Below are 14,707 nucleotides of genomic sequence, written 5' to 3'. Positions count from 1 at the left end.
TACTAGCCAACAAATTTGTACTAAGAATGGTTGGTTGTGGATATGCAGAAGTGCAAAAAATATAATAGCGCCTGTTGAATCCGGAATTAAGATTAGTGCGTTTTGACAGTAATGAATATGTAGCAAATAAGCTACCTTTTTGTGTGATGAGCCGTGATTATTTAAAAGTACTGTGCAAGGCAAAATGGTACTCCATTCCATGAAAGTATTACAAGGCGTTTTAATAACATAACGCTAGGTAAACTATTAATGTTCTACCAGTGAGTTCTATCACAAGGCTGTTACCCTACAGTGATGACTGCGAGGACCCTCTTCCAAGATTCCTGAAAGGCGATCACAATCTGAAGAGGGTAGCATGCTGCTTCTTTGTAGAATGGGGCTTAATGTCAATGTCTTTCAGTGTGATGTCTTTACTAATACTGAAAAGTGACCCATGCACTGGAGGGGAGGGTTGCTTATCAAGCACATCAGGATGAAAATACTCATGGTGGAATGTTTCTGCAAACCCTCTTGCACATAAAAACTAATACGTATGAAGAAGCTATGTCCTGAGATGATTTTGTTGTTGCACATTGCAACTGCAAACTGCTTTCCTTTTTGGGGTCATTGAATTATTTATTTGGACCCATCCATTTTCTTCAGTGGCACTCTCCATTGACCTGTTACCACGAGGACAGCAAAGGTACCCTCGAAGTCCTAGTTCATACTTTGGCGCTCGATAGGAGGGGCAGAATTTCACCCAGAGCTATAACTCTCAGAGCACTTCCGCCACCAACAATTTCAGGTGTCGTTTGGCCTTTAATTATCAGGTCTGCAGACCTGGAAAGCAATAATGCCAGGCCCAGAGACACCAGACAGTTTTCCAGTTTGCAGGGGTTGTGAAGCAGCAGCACATCCAAGCGCCCACCTGACCTCCTGCAGCAGAAGTAGTGGAACATACAGTGCACCACCCGGATAGTATGAGGCTGTCTGGGCCCCACCCCCATAACTCCACCTCACCCACCGGCCCTCCATCTGACACTTTTTTCTGCTTTGAGCAGCCACAAAATATCAGTGTTTTTCTTCTTGAAATTAGGGAAAAACTTCACAGAAGAAGAGCCGGGATTACAGGCATATACATTCATTTCTCATTCTGGGCAGAAAAGTTGAAATTTAGTGTGGTGATACCAGTTGTAATTGGCAATTTCAGCACTCCAGTATCCCCACACTTAAGAATAGCATACTTGTAATGAGGGTCTTAATGGCTTGACTGCCTCAAGTTATTTGACAAGATATTTGGTACTGTGCTTTTTGATCCTACGCTACTTATACCACCTACTGAGGGTTGACCAAGTGACTTAAAGCCCAGAAACCAATTCCGCCTGAAGGATTGTTTATTGCAAGGGGCACTCCTTTAAATGTGGTTCTTTAGCCTGCTCCTGTTATAATTGTATGCTGATTTAGCAATCTAAGCAGTGGTCCACTACAGATGAACCACTTAAAAACAGGAAATGATCAGGCTTCAAACTCTTTGGAACTACCAGAAAGTATCTCCAGAACTTTTTCTAAAAAGGTGTAATGCTAACCACATTAAAACTGAGCACTGGTAAATGCTGCTTTATGTATGTTTGATTATCGACCCTGGAGACTGTGATCGATGATCAGAGGACTGGGAGAAATTATAACATGTAGTGCCTCAATGACCTGTTGTGGTTGTCCTACCACTTCTGACTAGTGAAACTGTTTGTAAAGAACAGGCTGGTTATATAGGAAGATGCTTTCTGCCCAGATCCCTAATGTAAACAAAATACATGATTTCGTTCTTGGAGACTCATTAATGACAAATGTTTTCAGAACAACTGCTTCAGATGTAATGTGATTGAAATGCTTGGAAATTAACTGTTTTTGATTCCACCTAATGGTCTCTTCTAAACATCAATGTTTTTGTTGCTGTTAGTGCATCAAGTGAAGTTGCTGTCCTAAAGAATGACCTTTCAAGAAGCCTCCATTCCGAGCCTCATCAGAGTGACCCTGGCCAGCCCACTGACGTTCACAAAACACGACCGCAAGGTAAGGAAAAGGACCAAGGCATTGACCTTGCCTATGAAAGGGATAAATAAGAGTCTTCATTCATCTCCAGCTTTCACAACTCTCATTGACCTAAGAGAACTGGTTTGTAATTCTGTCAGTGATTTCGTACACTGTGCTGGTCAAGTAACTTCACACAATGGTCTGATGTTTTCATACTGTGACGTATGAGCAGACTGATAACTTCATACACTGAAATACCTCTGGTCTGTGAATTCATTCATTGAGTTGACAGTGGTTTGTGGTTTCACACACCAGTTGACTGGTAAGTTCACAAATTCTTGAAGGTCTGTTGATACCACACATTTATGGTCTCACTGTCAGTGCTGTTAATGGAAAATCATTACTTAGAAGACTTCCATCACGCAGGTGTGAGTTTTAGGGAGCAACAATAGATCATGGTGACTCCTCTAACAGGGAGCCTAGGAGAACCAATCATAACATCACCACTTTAGTACTGGCACATCTCAGCGCAGCTGCCATACCTTTAATGTTTCATTACCATTACTTCTCACTAAGGCGTCCGTATTCACTATAGACAGTACTAGAACCTCTCAGCAGAGCTGCTACATTGCATTAGACAATGATAGCACTTATTTGCAATTCAAACTGCCAAACTAGCACTTCTTTGCTGGAGGTCTGCATTTCAAATGGACAGTACATGCACTTAATGCACATTTTAAAAATATTACGCCTCAATTCAAGATATGAGAGCAGAAATCATGTATTATAGACAACACCGTTTTGAATGCAAACTGCATTTATTCAGACTTACAATTCCTTCCATGTATACAGAAAATTAAATAATTTCAGACTCTCTCTTAGTTCCATAATATCAGAAATTTCAAAGTTGTAGCGAGTAGACCGGGCGGTGACCTCCTACTACGCAGACTCCCTGCTGGTCATATTATTAGGTTTTGCTGTTAAAGATGAGGTCTGAATTGAGAAAAGTAGTATTTTTCTCAGACAGAGGCTTTTGGTAGTTGAGTCTTCGCCAAGGTGTTACAGGAGTTGGCACTGTATGTGCAAAGGGATTCCTTCCCACATGTCCCTCCTACAGACATTGTTGCCCTTTTACAGTCCCCTGTTCTCCCAATAACTGACTAGCTGTGCCTGGCCCTCCATCATTAAATAAATGGCAGGGGACACTGCTAGGGCAGTTGTACTGCCAGTGAACATTGGCCCGGGGACACCGTTTCAAATAGAGTATTGCTGCAGCATCCTGGTCGATTGCCAGTACTTATTATTGATCTTGAATATTTACACACTGAGCTTTTACTAGTACATTCATTTCATCCGACTGAGCGGACTGTCTTACACATCTGCCTTTCACACACTAGGGTCCACTGGACTGACGAGTATTCAGTCTGGACATGACTCAGAAATCTCACATCGAAGTCCAAAGTAAGGCACAACACCCTTCTCATTATGATGGCTTTACTCTATCTTACTAGTACCCATGGAAGTCGCTGACATTGTATGTCTCCAACTCAACTTGTCTCTGTTAGGATTTGCCTCAGTGGAGTTTTATTATGGAGATTGTTCCTCACGTTGGGGCCAAGAATGAGAACGTTTTCAGTTTGTCTTGCATGATTGCTATATAAAGACGAGAAGGTATCTTCTAGATCAGAGTAGACTCACAACTCTTGATGCTTTGGAGGTGTGTGTCTTGGTTATGTGTGCGGAGGATCACCAGGACACCCTACGTTTGGTACATTTATTCTGTTTGTGGATTAACTAATTCTTATGCAAACGCTATTGTGTATGACGTGCCATAAACTATATAAATAAGTATTACCCTCTTTGTGAACTATACAGTGTCTGTAAAACTGGATTTAAATAATGGATACTCCAGAACAGGGAGAATACCAAGCTAGACATCCTGAATGAAGGTGGTGCATCCTTGTTCCCCCAACTCTTTTAAGTCCTCAGCATGTGGAGGAGTCTTCCTCTCATGTATGCATTCACTGGACTCAGCAGTGTGCTATAAGAGATCTGGATTGATGTCCAGAGCTCCTGTGCCAAACTGAAACTTTTCTAATTATACATATGAGGATGGCTGTTGACCTCAGCCCTTTATTTCAGTTCGTTGTGCCAGAACAATGCCTTTACTCGCTAAGATTTGTAATAGTTTTTGGCAATGATGGTGATAGCAATTACCCTTAGCAGCCTTCTTTTAGTCAACTGAAATTTTAGCACAGGTGGTGCTGCTACTTTCGCACATCCAGGGCAGGCAACTTTACCGCTTTTTGGTGAGAGCTGTCACTTGGGATCTCTGGCCTTGCCTCCAACCTAGGGAGTATTTGCATGAGAAATTTTATCCTGTTTTGGGTTAAAAGAAGACTTTAAAAAAAAGTTTTATTGGCATTTTCACTTTTTTACAGTACAATATCTTGGCATATTCCTTTTCTATTAGTTTGAGTAACATATTTACATACCGTGTGTTTTTGGACCAAGCTTAGTTATCAAGTTTGTCATCTACTCTTCTCTTATGGCTACATGTGTCAAAGCTAGAATGGCTTTCATTTTGTCCATGGTCAGTCGACTCTGTCCTAGTGTTTGCGCACTGGCACTCAGTTCTTAATGGCAGAGAGATTACTTCCTATTTTTAAGGCCCTGAGGGCAACAAGGAAGAAAGGAGTCCTATTTGGGAGCCTGTGTGGTTTAAGGTAGCTGGTTAACTGTCAGCTATGTAAAGTCTGTTTGTAGAAAAGTTCATAAATTCTTCCACAAAGAGGACAGATCTAGGACACCAGGGGGCGCTGGACCGACATGGCCGCCTAGCGAAGCGGCTCCGAGTGCCCGGCCCCGTCTTCTCCGACAAGGTCCGCTCCTGGACGCCCTGGCCGGGAGCTGAGGGGAGCATCGCGACGCGGAGCAGTCCCGCAGCCTGGGGGAGAACTTTGAAGCGCTCTGGTCCTCCCCGGGCGCCGCCAGCCGTGATTGAAGCGGGCCCGGGGCGCGGACGCGGTGCGCCTGAAGAGCAGTCCGGCGGCAGGGACTACTGGAGCCCGCGGCGCCCACGAGGCATCTGGGCCCAGGGCCTCTAGGGGCACAGTGGGAGCAGCCTGCTTGCGGCGATCGCGCCCCCCCCCCCCCCTTCACTACCTGCCTACATTCTGTGGACCCTGCTTGCCAGTTGGGGAGTGGAGCTACTTCGAAGGGGCGGCTTGGTGCCGAGTGGAGGCCGGTGAGTACGGCGGCATCGGCGTGGGCGGCAGTGCGACGGAGGCGGTGCGGGATCCGGGGGGAAATCGGTGATCCCCTGGCTACCTTCCCCCCCTCCCCCCCTCACTTGCTGCAGCCCTTCCTGGAGCGCCCACCTGGACCCGCGAGGGGGTGCTGTGGGGCCTGGGGCCGTCCCCGAGTGTCGGGCCGCGACCGGCGGTCGGGTGGCGCGGCTCCCTCTTCTCTTCCCCCCTCCGTCCTTGCCCCTGGGGCCCGCCCTGCAGCGTTTGCCCACTGGTGTGGAGTGGAGACATACGGAGCCTTACAGGCGCTGACGGCATCGGCTGCGGGCGGAGTGAGGTGGCGGCGTATCATCTTGGACCCCGACGGACCGTGGAACGGCGGCGGTCCCTGGGGAGGGCTCGGCTGTCACATCGGGCAGCGCCCCAGGAGGCGATTTGCGGAGCCTGGGTCTGCCGGTTGCCCGGGTGAGTGGACACCCTACCTACCCACTCCTCCTCCTGCTGCCCGGACCCCCGGCCCCCCTGGGCTTGCTGGGATCCTCTGCGGGACCCACCGGTGGGTGCGGTTGTCCCCCGCGGACTGCGTGAGGCCGTCATGGGCAAGGACAGGGCCTCCAAGCCGGCCCCTGTGGCCACCCAAACCAGGATTGACCAATTCACGACCTCCGAAAGGGGTCCGGGCTCGAATGGGGAGGCGGCATCGGCCCCTGCCACGGATCTGGCGGCCATCTTGCAGGCCAATAATGCATCCCGTTCCTCCCTGGAGGGCATGGTAGGTGAGGTCAAGGTGGACGTTGCCCTTCTCCGCCAGGACTTGCGTAATGCTACTACCCGCATTTCTGAGGCCGAATCGCGACAGCGGAGGACGACATCCGTCAGCTGCAGGATCAGGTTCGGGAGCTCACCACCCACTCTAAGGAGCTACACCGCCGGGCTGAGGATGCGGAAAACCGGGCGCGTCGCAGTAACCTCCGCTTGGTGGGGGTTTCCGGAGGGAGCGGAGTCGGGCCGGGCCGACTACTTTTTGGAGGGTTGGTTCCGATCCTGGATGCCAGCGGACAGCCTATCGGCCTGGTTTGTTGTTGAGAGGGCCCAAAGCTCCTTGGCCCCGAGGCCTCCGGGGGCGCCCCCCCGCCCCTTCATTCTTAAGATCCTTAACTTCAGGGACAGGGATGCTATTCTCCACGAGGCCAGGCGTGCTGACTCTCTCCATTTTCAGAACCATAAAATCATGATCTTCCCGGATTACACTCGGGAGGTCCAGGAGCAGCGGCGATCCTACGCGGAGGTGAAAACGAAGATGCGGTCCCTGGGCCTTCAATACCAGCTGCAGTTCCCGGCCCGCCTTCGGGTCATCTTTCAGCATAAGGCCATCTTCTTTGAGACGCCTCGGGCTGCCTGGACTTGGTTGAAGGAGGAACATCCGCTGCATCGATCTGAACAGGGCTCACCGTCGAGTGGTCGCAGGGGACCGACTACATCCAGGCCGTCCAGGACCCGTCGTAGGAGGCGCACCGTGCCCCGGGGACGTGCTGAAGGGGAGGTGGTGGTCACACGTTCCATGGGACGGCCGCGTCGTGCCTCTGGAGCCTCCCCTGCTTCTTCGATCGCCCCCGCCAGCCCTGTTGTTGCGGTCAGCCGGGCCGGGTCCCCGGTGCGGTCGGGATCTGTGGCCCCGCCTGCTGGACAAGTGGACACCTCGGACCTCTCCTGCAGTCCTGTTATTTGACTCGTTCTTGATGCAGGTGGTTTATTTGATTGCTGGGGGGCTGGGGATGGTTTACTGGGCCGCCAATGTTAGTACTTGGACTTCCGTGCTTCATTTTAGAGATAGCTCTCGGCCAGGGCGGGGAATTGGGTCAGTATCCAGTTAATTGGGGGTCCACTAGGTGCTCAAGCCCGAGCATTTTAGCTTGGTCGTTGTTCTTCACAGTTAGGGCGACAGATGCTTCCGTTCTTGAAGTATAGGGTGGGGGGTGGGGGGCTGGGGTTGTTTTGGGGTTGTTCCTTTCTCCTATGGAGGATTTTGTTGGTTGGGGAGATCCTCCTCAGTGTTATTGTTCTGTGGCATCATTGCGTTCTTGACCTTCCCGCTGGCCTGCTTGCCCATGGTCTCTCCCCTTGGGGAGCCCCGGCGCCTGCGTCCCCCCCGATCTCCTTGTTGGGATCTCGCTCCGGGGACGTCCCCCCTCTGCGTACACTAGATGCTCCGACCTGGGATGATGGCTGACACTACTCTTCCTAAGGCCGCCATGCGCTTTCTGTCTTGGAATGTCAATGGTCTTCTTGACCGCTTTAAGCGCATGGCAGTCCTTAAATACGCGCAGCGTCTGGGGATTGATGTCCTTCTTTTGCAGGAGACCCATCTTCTTGGCAACAACTGTTCCTTTCTTGCTCGTTACGGGTATGACAGGGTGTGGCACTCGGGCTTCGCTATCGGTTCCCGGGGAGTGGCTATCCTGCTTCGGCGGACTTTTCCCTTCATTCTTGCCCAGGTGCATTTCGACTCCCAGGGCACAGAGGTTGCGGTTGCTGGCGCCCTTGAGGGGCGTCCCTTAGCCTTTGTCTCTCTGTATGCGGCACCGTCCCAGTTGCAGCCCGTCCTTTCGTACACTGCAAATTTACTTCCCACACTTCGGGCAGGCGCGCTTGTCTTGGGGGGGGATTTCAACGCAGTGTGTACGCCCAGCATGGATGCGACGGCCCCGGTCTCCCTTACCAGGGCTACCCGCTCGAAGTTGCTATTGGGCTGGGCCGAGGCCCAGGGTTTGTGTGATGTGTGGAGGGTCTGGCACCCGCAGGCCCGCCAGTACACCCACACATCGGCGGCGCACCACTCGCACGCCCGGATTGATTTAATCTTTGTCCCCTCCACTGAATGCGCGGGGGTACAAGATGCCCGCATTTTTCCCAGGGGTCTCTCGGACCACTCTCCGCTGCTTTTGGCCCTCGGCCCGCCTCCCTTCTCCACCCGCCCTGTGTGGCACCTGAACGCTTGGTTCCTTCAGGATAGGGACTTCGAGAAGTCGGTGGGAACTGAGATCTCTAACTACTACCGCCATAATGTGGGATCAGTCTCCTCCGCGGCCGTCCTCTGGGAGGCTGGGAAGGCGACTATCAGGGGAGCGGCTAAGGGTCTTGTGCAGCAGCATCGCCGGAAGCATCTCCAGCGGCTTACTGGGTGTGAGGCGCAGGCCCTGGAGCTTGAGCGTGACCCGGGGACTTTGGATGACGCCGGGCGGGCGCGACGACTGGCCTTCCTGCGGGACGAAATTCGCTTGCACTCCATGGAGGCGGCAAAAACTTTATGGCGCTCCTCGGTGGCGCGGGTGTACGGCTGGGGGGACAAGAATGGTGCTCTTCTCCACCGGCTGGTCACCTACCCCCGGTCAAGCAGGATTATCCCTGCTATTGTGGGCCCCGCCGGGGAGACTCACACGGCCTCCACGGTGGTGGCTCAATCCTTCGCCGATTATTACTCCACGCTGTACCGTGCTCGGGAGCCCGGGATCCCCCTTGGGGAGCTGTTGGGATCAGGTGGCGCGGAGCTGCAGTGCTTGGGGCGTGAGGCTAGGGAGACCCTCGACTCGCCCGTTACTCTGCAAGAAATTGATGACGCCATCAGCCACCTGGCTCCCGGGAAAACCCCGGGTCCGGATGGCTTCCCACAAGAGTACTGTGCCCACTACCGCGAGACCATCGCTCCGCAGCTTTTGGGCCTTTATGCAGAAGTGATAGAGAAGGGCTCGTTCCCACCGGAGACGGACGTGGCTACGATAGTCGTTCTCCCTAATACGCAGCCTCCGTCGCAGTCATGCTCGGACTACCGACCGATATCTCTTATTAACACTGAGATCAAAATCTACGCCACCATTCTGGCGCAGCGGCTGCGTCCTTACCTCGACTCGCTGATCCACCCAGACCAGTGTGGGTTTATGCCGAACCGGGGAACTCGACACTGCTTGCGGCGCCTGCATCTCGCCATGGCTCACCGAGAGTGCCTCTCTCCGTATCTGGCTTTGTTGTTGGTCGACTTTGAAAAAGCCTTTGACTCGGTGGGGTGGGTCTACCTGGACGAGGTGCTTGAGAGGATGGAGTTCGGTCCTCAATTCCACACCATGGTCCGGATCTTGTACGCGGCTCCACGGGCCAGGGTGTTGGTGAACGGGGCTCTATCTCGCCTGTTTTCTATCGGGAGAGGGACGCGTCAGGGCTGCCCGCTCTCGCCCCTCCTCTTTGCCTTGGCAATGGAACCTTTGGCCGTTCTGGTCCGCTCAGACCCTGCTCTTCGTAGGTGGGACTGGCCGGGCATGATCCCCGACAAAATAGCTCTGTATGCTGACGATGTCCTCCTTTACCTCTCCGACCCCGCTACTTCTGGCCCTATTGTGCGTGGAATTCTTCGCCGGTTTGGTCGGGCGTCGGGTCTCCGCCTCAACCCCAAGAAATCGGTCTTGGTCCAGCTGCACCCGGCTAGGGATTGCTTCGATTGGCAGTCCGATATTCCCCTCCGGAGGCTATCTTTTAAGTATCTGGGTATTTGGGTCACCCTTCTACCGGAGCTCTGTTGGGCCCTTAACGTGGCTCCTGTGGTCAACAAGGCCAGATAAGACCTGGCGAGATGGCAATCGCTCCCATTGAATCCGCTGGGGAGGATTGCCCTCTATAAGATGATGATCCTTCCCAAATTCCTGTACATGCTGCAAAACACGCCCTGTTTTTTCTCTCGTCCGTGGTTCCGGGACTTGGATAGTATGGCGACCAAGTTTCTGTGGGGTGGCGGTAGGGCACGCCTGGCCCTCGGTCGGTGCCGGATTCCATCACACGACGGAGGTATGAGCATGACCGACCTATACTTATACTACCTTGCGACTCGGCTCCTGGTGGTCCATGACTGGTTCTCGGGCGGCTGGGACGATCCGGCCTACAGGCTGGAGGCACTGATACTGGGGTTCCCCTCTATTCAAAATATGCTCTACGGGGCGATGCTTCCTCGGTTGCTTCCAGATGTTGTCCGGGCCCCCTTTTTGGCTTGGCGTGCGGCTCTACGGCATACCCGGTGGTCGGGGAAACTGACCCGCGTTACACCACTCTGGCATGGCACTTGGCTGCGGGAGGTCACAGGCTTGGAAGGATCTCGGGCGTGGGACCTCCTTGGGATCTCCTGCTTAGGCGACTTGTGGCGGGGGAGTCGTCCCTCACAGTTTTACAAATATCTCCAGCTGCGCCACGCGGTTCGGTCCCACGTCCCTCTAGATTCGCGGATCCCTGACCATAGCCCACCGGAGGCGCAGGTGATGATGGGGTTTCTGGGTAGGGGGGTATCTCCCGTATTTACCGGGCCCTGGTCAATAACACCCCCATGGACTGGGAGGACACGAAACTGCGCTGGGAGGCCTGGGTGGGACCACTGGATGAGGCCGATTGGAGGGACGCCCTTATGGCACCTAGGACGATCACCTCCTCGGCCAGGCTGCGGCTCATCCAACTGTACTACTTGCACACCGCCTATCTGACCCCGGAGCGCCTTCACCGCGCTGGTCTCACCCCAGATGCTTCATGCGCACGTTGTGGGGGAAGACCCGGCGGACTTCTTCCACATGGTGTGGACCTGCCCGCGTCTGGGAACCTATTGGGGCGGGATTGAGGCCGAACAAACTGGAACACTGGGGTGGGAAGTTCCCCATGATTCCAGAATGGCCCTGCTGGGGATAACAGATGGTCTGGACGGTTCACGTCATGAGAAATTTTTCCTCACTACAGCTTTGGTGGTGGCGAAGCGAGATATTGCTGCCGCCTGGAAGCAGCCGGACCCCCCCAAATGTGCTACGTGGAGGAGGGGGGTGGATTGGTGCGCAACGCAGGAGCGCATGATGTATTCGGCACGGGGCTGCCCTAAGAAGTTTCGCAGAGTGTGGGGGAAGTGGCTAGGGGGTATGATTTAGGGGTGTCAACATGGGTGGGGGGAGTGAAGTGGTCGGGGAGGGGGTGGGAGGTTGTGCTGATGAAGGTCAATGAATGTATAAAATATCTTTTGATGCCAGTTCGCTTGGACTGTTGTCCATGTATTTTTGTATGTTTAGTTGGAAACATTTAAATTTGCTTATCAAAAAAAAAGAGGACAGATCTATTTTATAGGTTTGCAGCCCAGCAAGCTTATGACACAAGATGATGACACCATAAAAAAAGCACAGAAAGGGATAACACACTGATGTAACTGGACTCCTGACTTTACAAGGTTGACTTCAACAGACGTGTAACAAGTTACAAGAGCTGTTAAGAAAGCAAAATGAATCAATCAAATGGATTTAAATAGCACGGGTAATACCCGAAAGGGTATCCAGGTGCATGAGGGTCATGATGGGTCAGGTAGGAATAAGTCAACAGAGTTTGTGAAGCAGATCCACATTGCTCTTTTATCTCCTTAAATCTTTGAGCAGGCCATTGGAGCCATGGACATTTGTAATATGGAAACTAGATCAGGCTTGTCAGATGACAGGTGTAGGTGAGCATCCCAGAGCAGTGACACTCCTTTGGTCCTCCTCGACTAGTCTGGTTAATATACCCAAGATTAAGAAAGCTAAATCGGGCGGAAGAGCCTTTAGTTATGCGTCAGTACGTCTTTGGAATAGTCAGCCAGTTGAGATAAGACCGATACAAGATCTTATGAAATTCAGAGGAAAAATTAAAACTTGGCTTTTCCCTAGAGCGCAGGATTAGCCTAGCAATTAGCTAGCTAGGAAGTATGGTGGCAGAGTGTTTTTACTGCAGCGCCAGGATGCCCGTAGGGTTACAGTGCGCGTTACAAATATGAAATACATACATACTCCACCTATGCTGTGAGGTTGCTAGGAGGTGTCAGGAGTGCCTTCTTGCCTCCATCTGGTGTGATCAAGTGACCATAAGCCTGCCTGATTGAACAATAGAACTAGAACGAGGATACCTTTGTTCGTTAGCACTTCTCACACCTAAGCCCATGGGCCTCACAAATTCTCTAGCGTGCAAAATAATATACCTTTATCAATTTATGCCTGTTTGACCATTCAGAAGGTCCTCACAGTAAGTTCAAACCAAATGAGTTCTAGGGCAGTGTAAAAGTTCTTTCTAAAGGGTCCCAAATCAGAATAATACCAGGAAGAAATGTATGATTGCATTATCTTTTGATTTTGTTCCCTGATCGAAATGACAACAGCAGAACCCTACTCTGCTACTTAAAGAATCAGCAGAGAGTTCCAAGAACTGAAGTCCAGCCACTGCTATTTTGCTTTTTAGACGTTCATCTTTTGCCACTTTGTCTCACCCCCAGTGACAAATTAGTTACAGTTACTGAACAGCACTGTTGATTTAGTCCAAGACTGAAGGCCTGAGGGCTTTACAGACATAGGGACCCAGGTGTGTTCTTAGTAACTGTATGCTATAGTAAGTCTGTTTGGGATCATAATTCAAGAATGTGAGGGCTATAGACTTGTAGTTGAGACCCTATTAATCATTTTCCAACTATGGTTTGTCATGAGAACTGGCAGAATGTAAACTGGTAGGATCAGAACAACAGTGTGTGTGAAACAGATCCACATGACTTTTTTGACTCCTTAAATCTTTGAGCAGCCATTACGAGCCATGGGCAGTTGTAATATGGAAACTAGATCAGGCTTGTCGGATGACGGGTGTAGGTGAGCATCCCACTGTGTGCCATTCTTCTCACCACAGTCTGTAAGTAAGCCTTGATTGCTTAACTACAGCTGCCATCGCAGAGTAAAGAAAACTAAAGCAGTCTTGACTAATTACAACATTCTTTGTGTCCAACATCATGGGCAATTGTGGTAGAACACCCTTTTTAACACATGGAACTGTTAGGTGGGCCCTAATAAGAACGGCACCAGGAGTCGAAGCCCGACACTATACCTGCACTGTCAGTACACGTTCAGTTCCTCCTTGCTTCTTCTGTGTACATACACACCCTCTTCAGTCTAAGTGTAGATACAGTCTAAACCAGGTGAAACAGTTGTCTGTAGTATGTCCATGTTTTCCAGGAATAGAAAGAAATGTGAGATTGTGGCTTGTGTTCCTAATGTTAAGATGGTTTGTAAATGTATTAAACAGCTGGTGTTGCCTCTTATGAACCTTCGGCGATTTGGATGGTGACACAGGAAATCTGTAGTCTGGTGGATGCCATACCACTGGAGGAACTGCTGCATCTGTCCTGTGGGAGTACACTTCTGGAAAAGAGACAGCTAAGGTGCGTACTCTTGGCTAGGCTGCCTATGCCTCCCTTTGTCTAAACCACTATGTTCATCAGTAAATATCTTCTACATAGCTCAGCGCTTTTCTTCTTGATGGCATTGCAGAGTCCTTTTGAAATGTGTTGAACATTCTGTGATTGTCTAGTTCTTGCACTGATTAAACCGTCCTCCACCAGCTTTTGATATGGGTTCTAGCTTATGTTATCTATTAGTATGCAATGGCTTAAGTGTTGGTGGGCCCAGGTGTCTTGTTTCCCCTGTTTGTGATTTGTGGTTGACTTTATCCAGAAGGAATACCAACATTTTGTTTGAATCACTCCTTCTCAGTCTCTGTTGAATCGGTGTTGGTGATCCAAGCATTTCACCTATTAAAGGGGCCCCAGACCCTAGCAGGTCAGTCCAGTGTTACGGGAACAGGGCGTCCCAAAATCCATGAATTTTAAAACCACAATGGGCATGTCTTGATCTCTATCATTGCGGCACATTGAAAAGAGGTAATGGAATCTGTAATAATAATATTGGACTGCAATGTTTTGGGACATTGATAAATATGCACTGCAACGCTACAAAATTCAAATTCAATTTTGCTTTAGTTCGATTTTGGATAGAAATCATAAAAGCATACAATAAAATAATCGTTCATAAAAAACATACAGTAAAAATACCGATATTAAAAACAAAATATTTACACATTAAAATGTATACCCTACCTCACCTTCTGTGAGGGATCTAAGAGGGCATATACACCACATTTATTTATCGCGTACTAAAAGCAATTCACAATCAGGAAGAAAAATACATCCATTACTACTAACTTAACCATGGCTAATCTCCATTCTATGTTAATCTAAATTCCTGCGATAGCGGACTATACATTTCAAAAAGCTAACTATTATGTATACCAACTGTTCTCCCTCCAGCAGCTGTAAGAAAAGTAAAGCTGGGCGGCATGGTCTATGACCAATATGCCTCAAAAGCGCGATGAGCCATTTTTTCCTTGGTTCCGTATAAAATTTACAAAAAAGAATGGTATGCAAAGTCGATTGTGAAGAAATGTCGTCACAGGGACAAGGAGAAAGTACCTTAACCCAATTATTTCGTTCTGGAAATGTAACCATTCGATGAAAAAAATTCATCCTAAATCTTACCAATAAATACCGCTCGTAACTCGTGATATTAAAAGTAAGGTACGGCTGTATTGTAGGGACC

The 14,707-nt window shown here is 50.2% G+C and overlaps 1 protein-coding gene across 1 annotated transcript in view; it reads left to right on the top strand.

Annotated features, from left to right (window-relative positions):
• Positions 1-14,707, top strand: part of BLM (BLM RecQ like helicase) — a 383,147-nt gene that overhangs the window by 121,378 nt on the left and 247,062 nt on the right. Inside the window, exons 5-6 of the mRNA XM_085644695.1 lie at positions 1,937-2,049; positions 13,359-13,494. Of these exons, the coding sequence (XP_085500821.1) occupies positions 1,937-2,049; positions 13,359-13,494 (249 nt within the window). The remainder of the gene's footprint in view (positions 1-1,936; positions 2,050-13,358; positions 13,495-14,707) is intronic.

This window comes from Triturus cristatus, chromosome 3_1 (genome assembly GCF_964204655.1).
Source record: "Triturus cristatus chromosome 3_1, aTriCri1.1, whole genome shotgun sequence".
Classification (NCBI taxonomy): Eukaryota; Metazoa; Chordata; class Amphibia; order Caudata; family Salamandridae; genus Triturus; species Triturus cristatus.
Note: the sequence above shows the minus strand (reverse complement) of the source record. Positions and strands in the feature narration are given on the sequence as shown.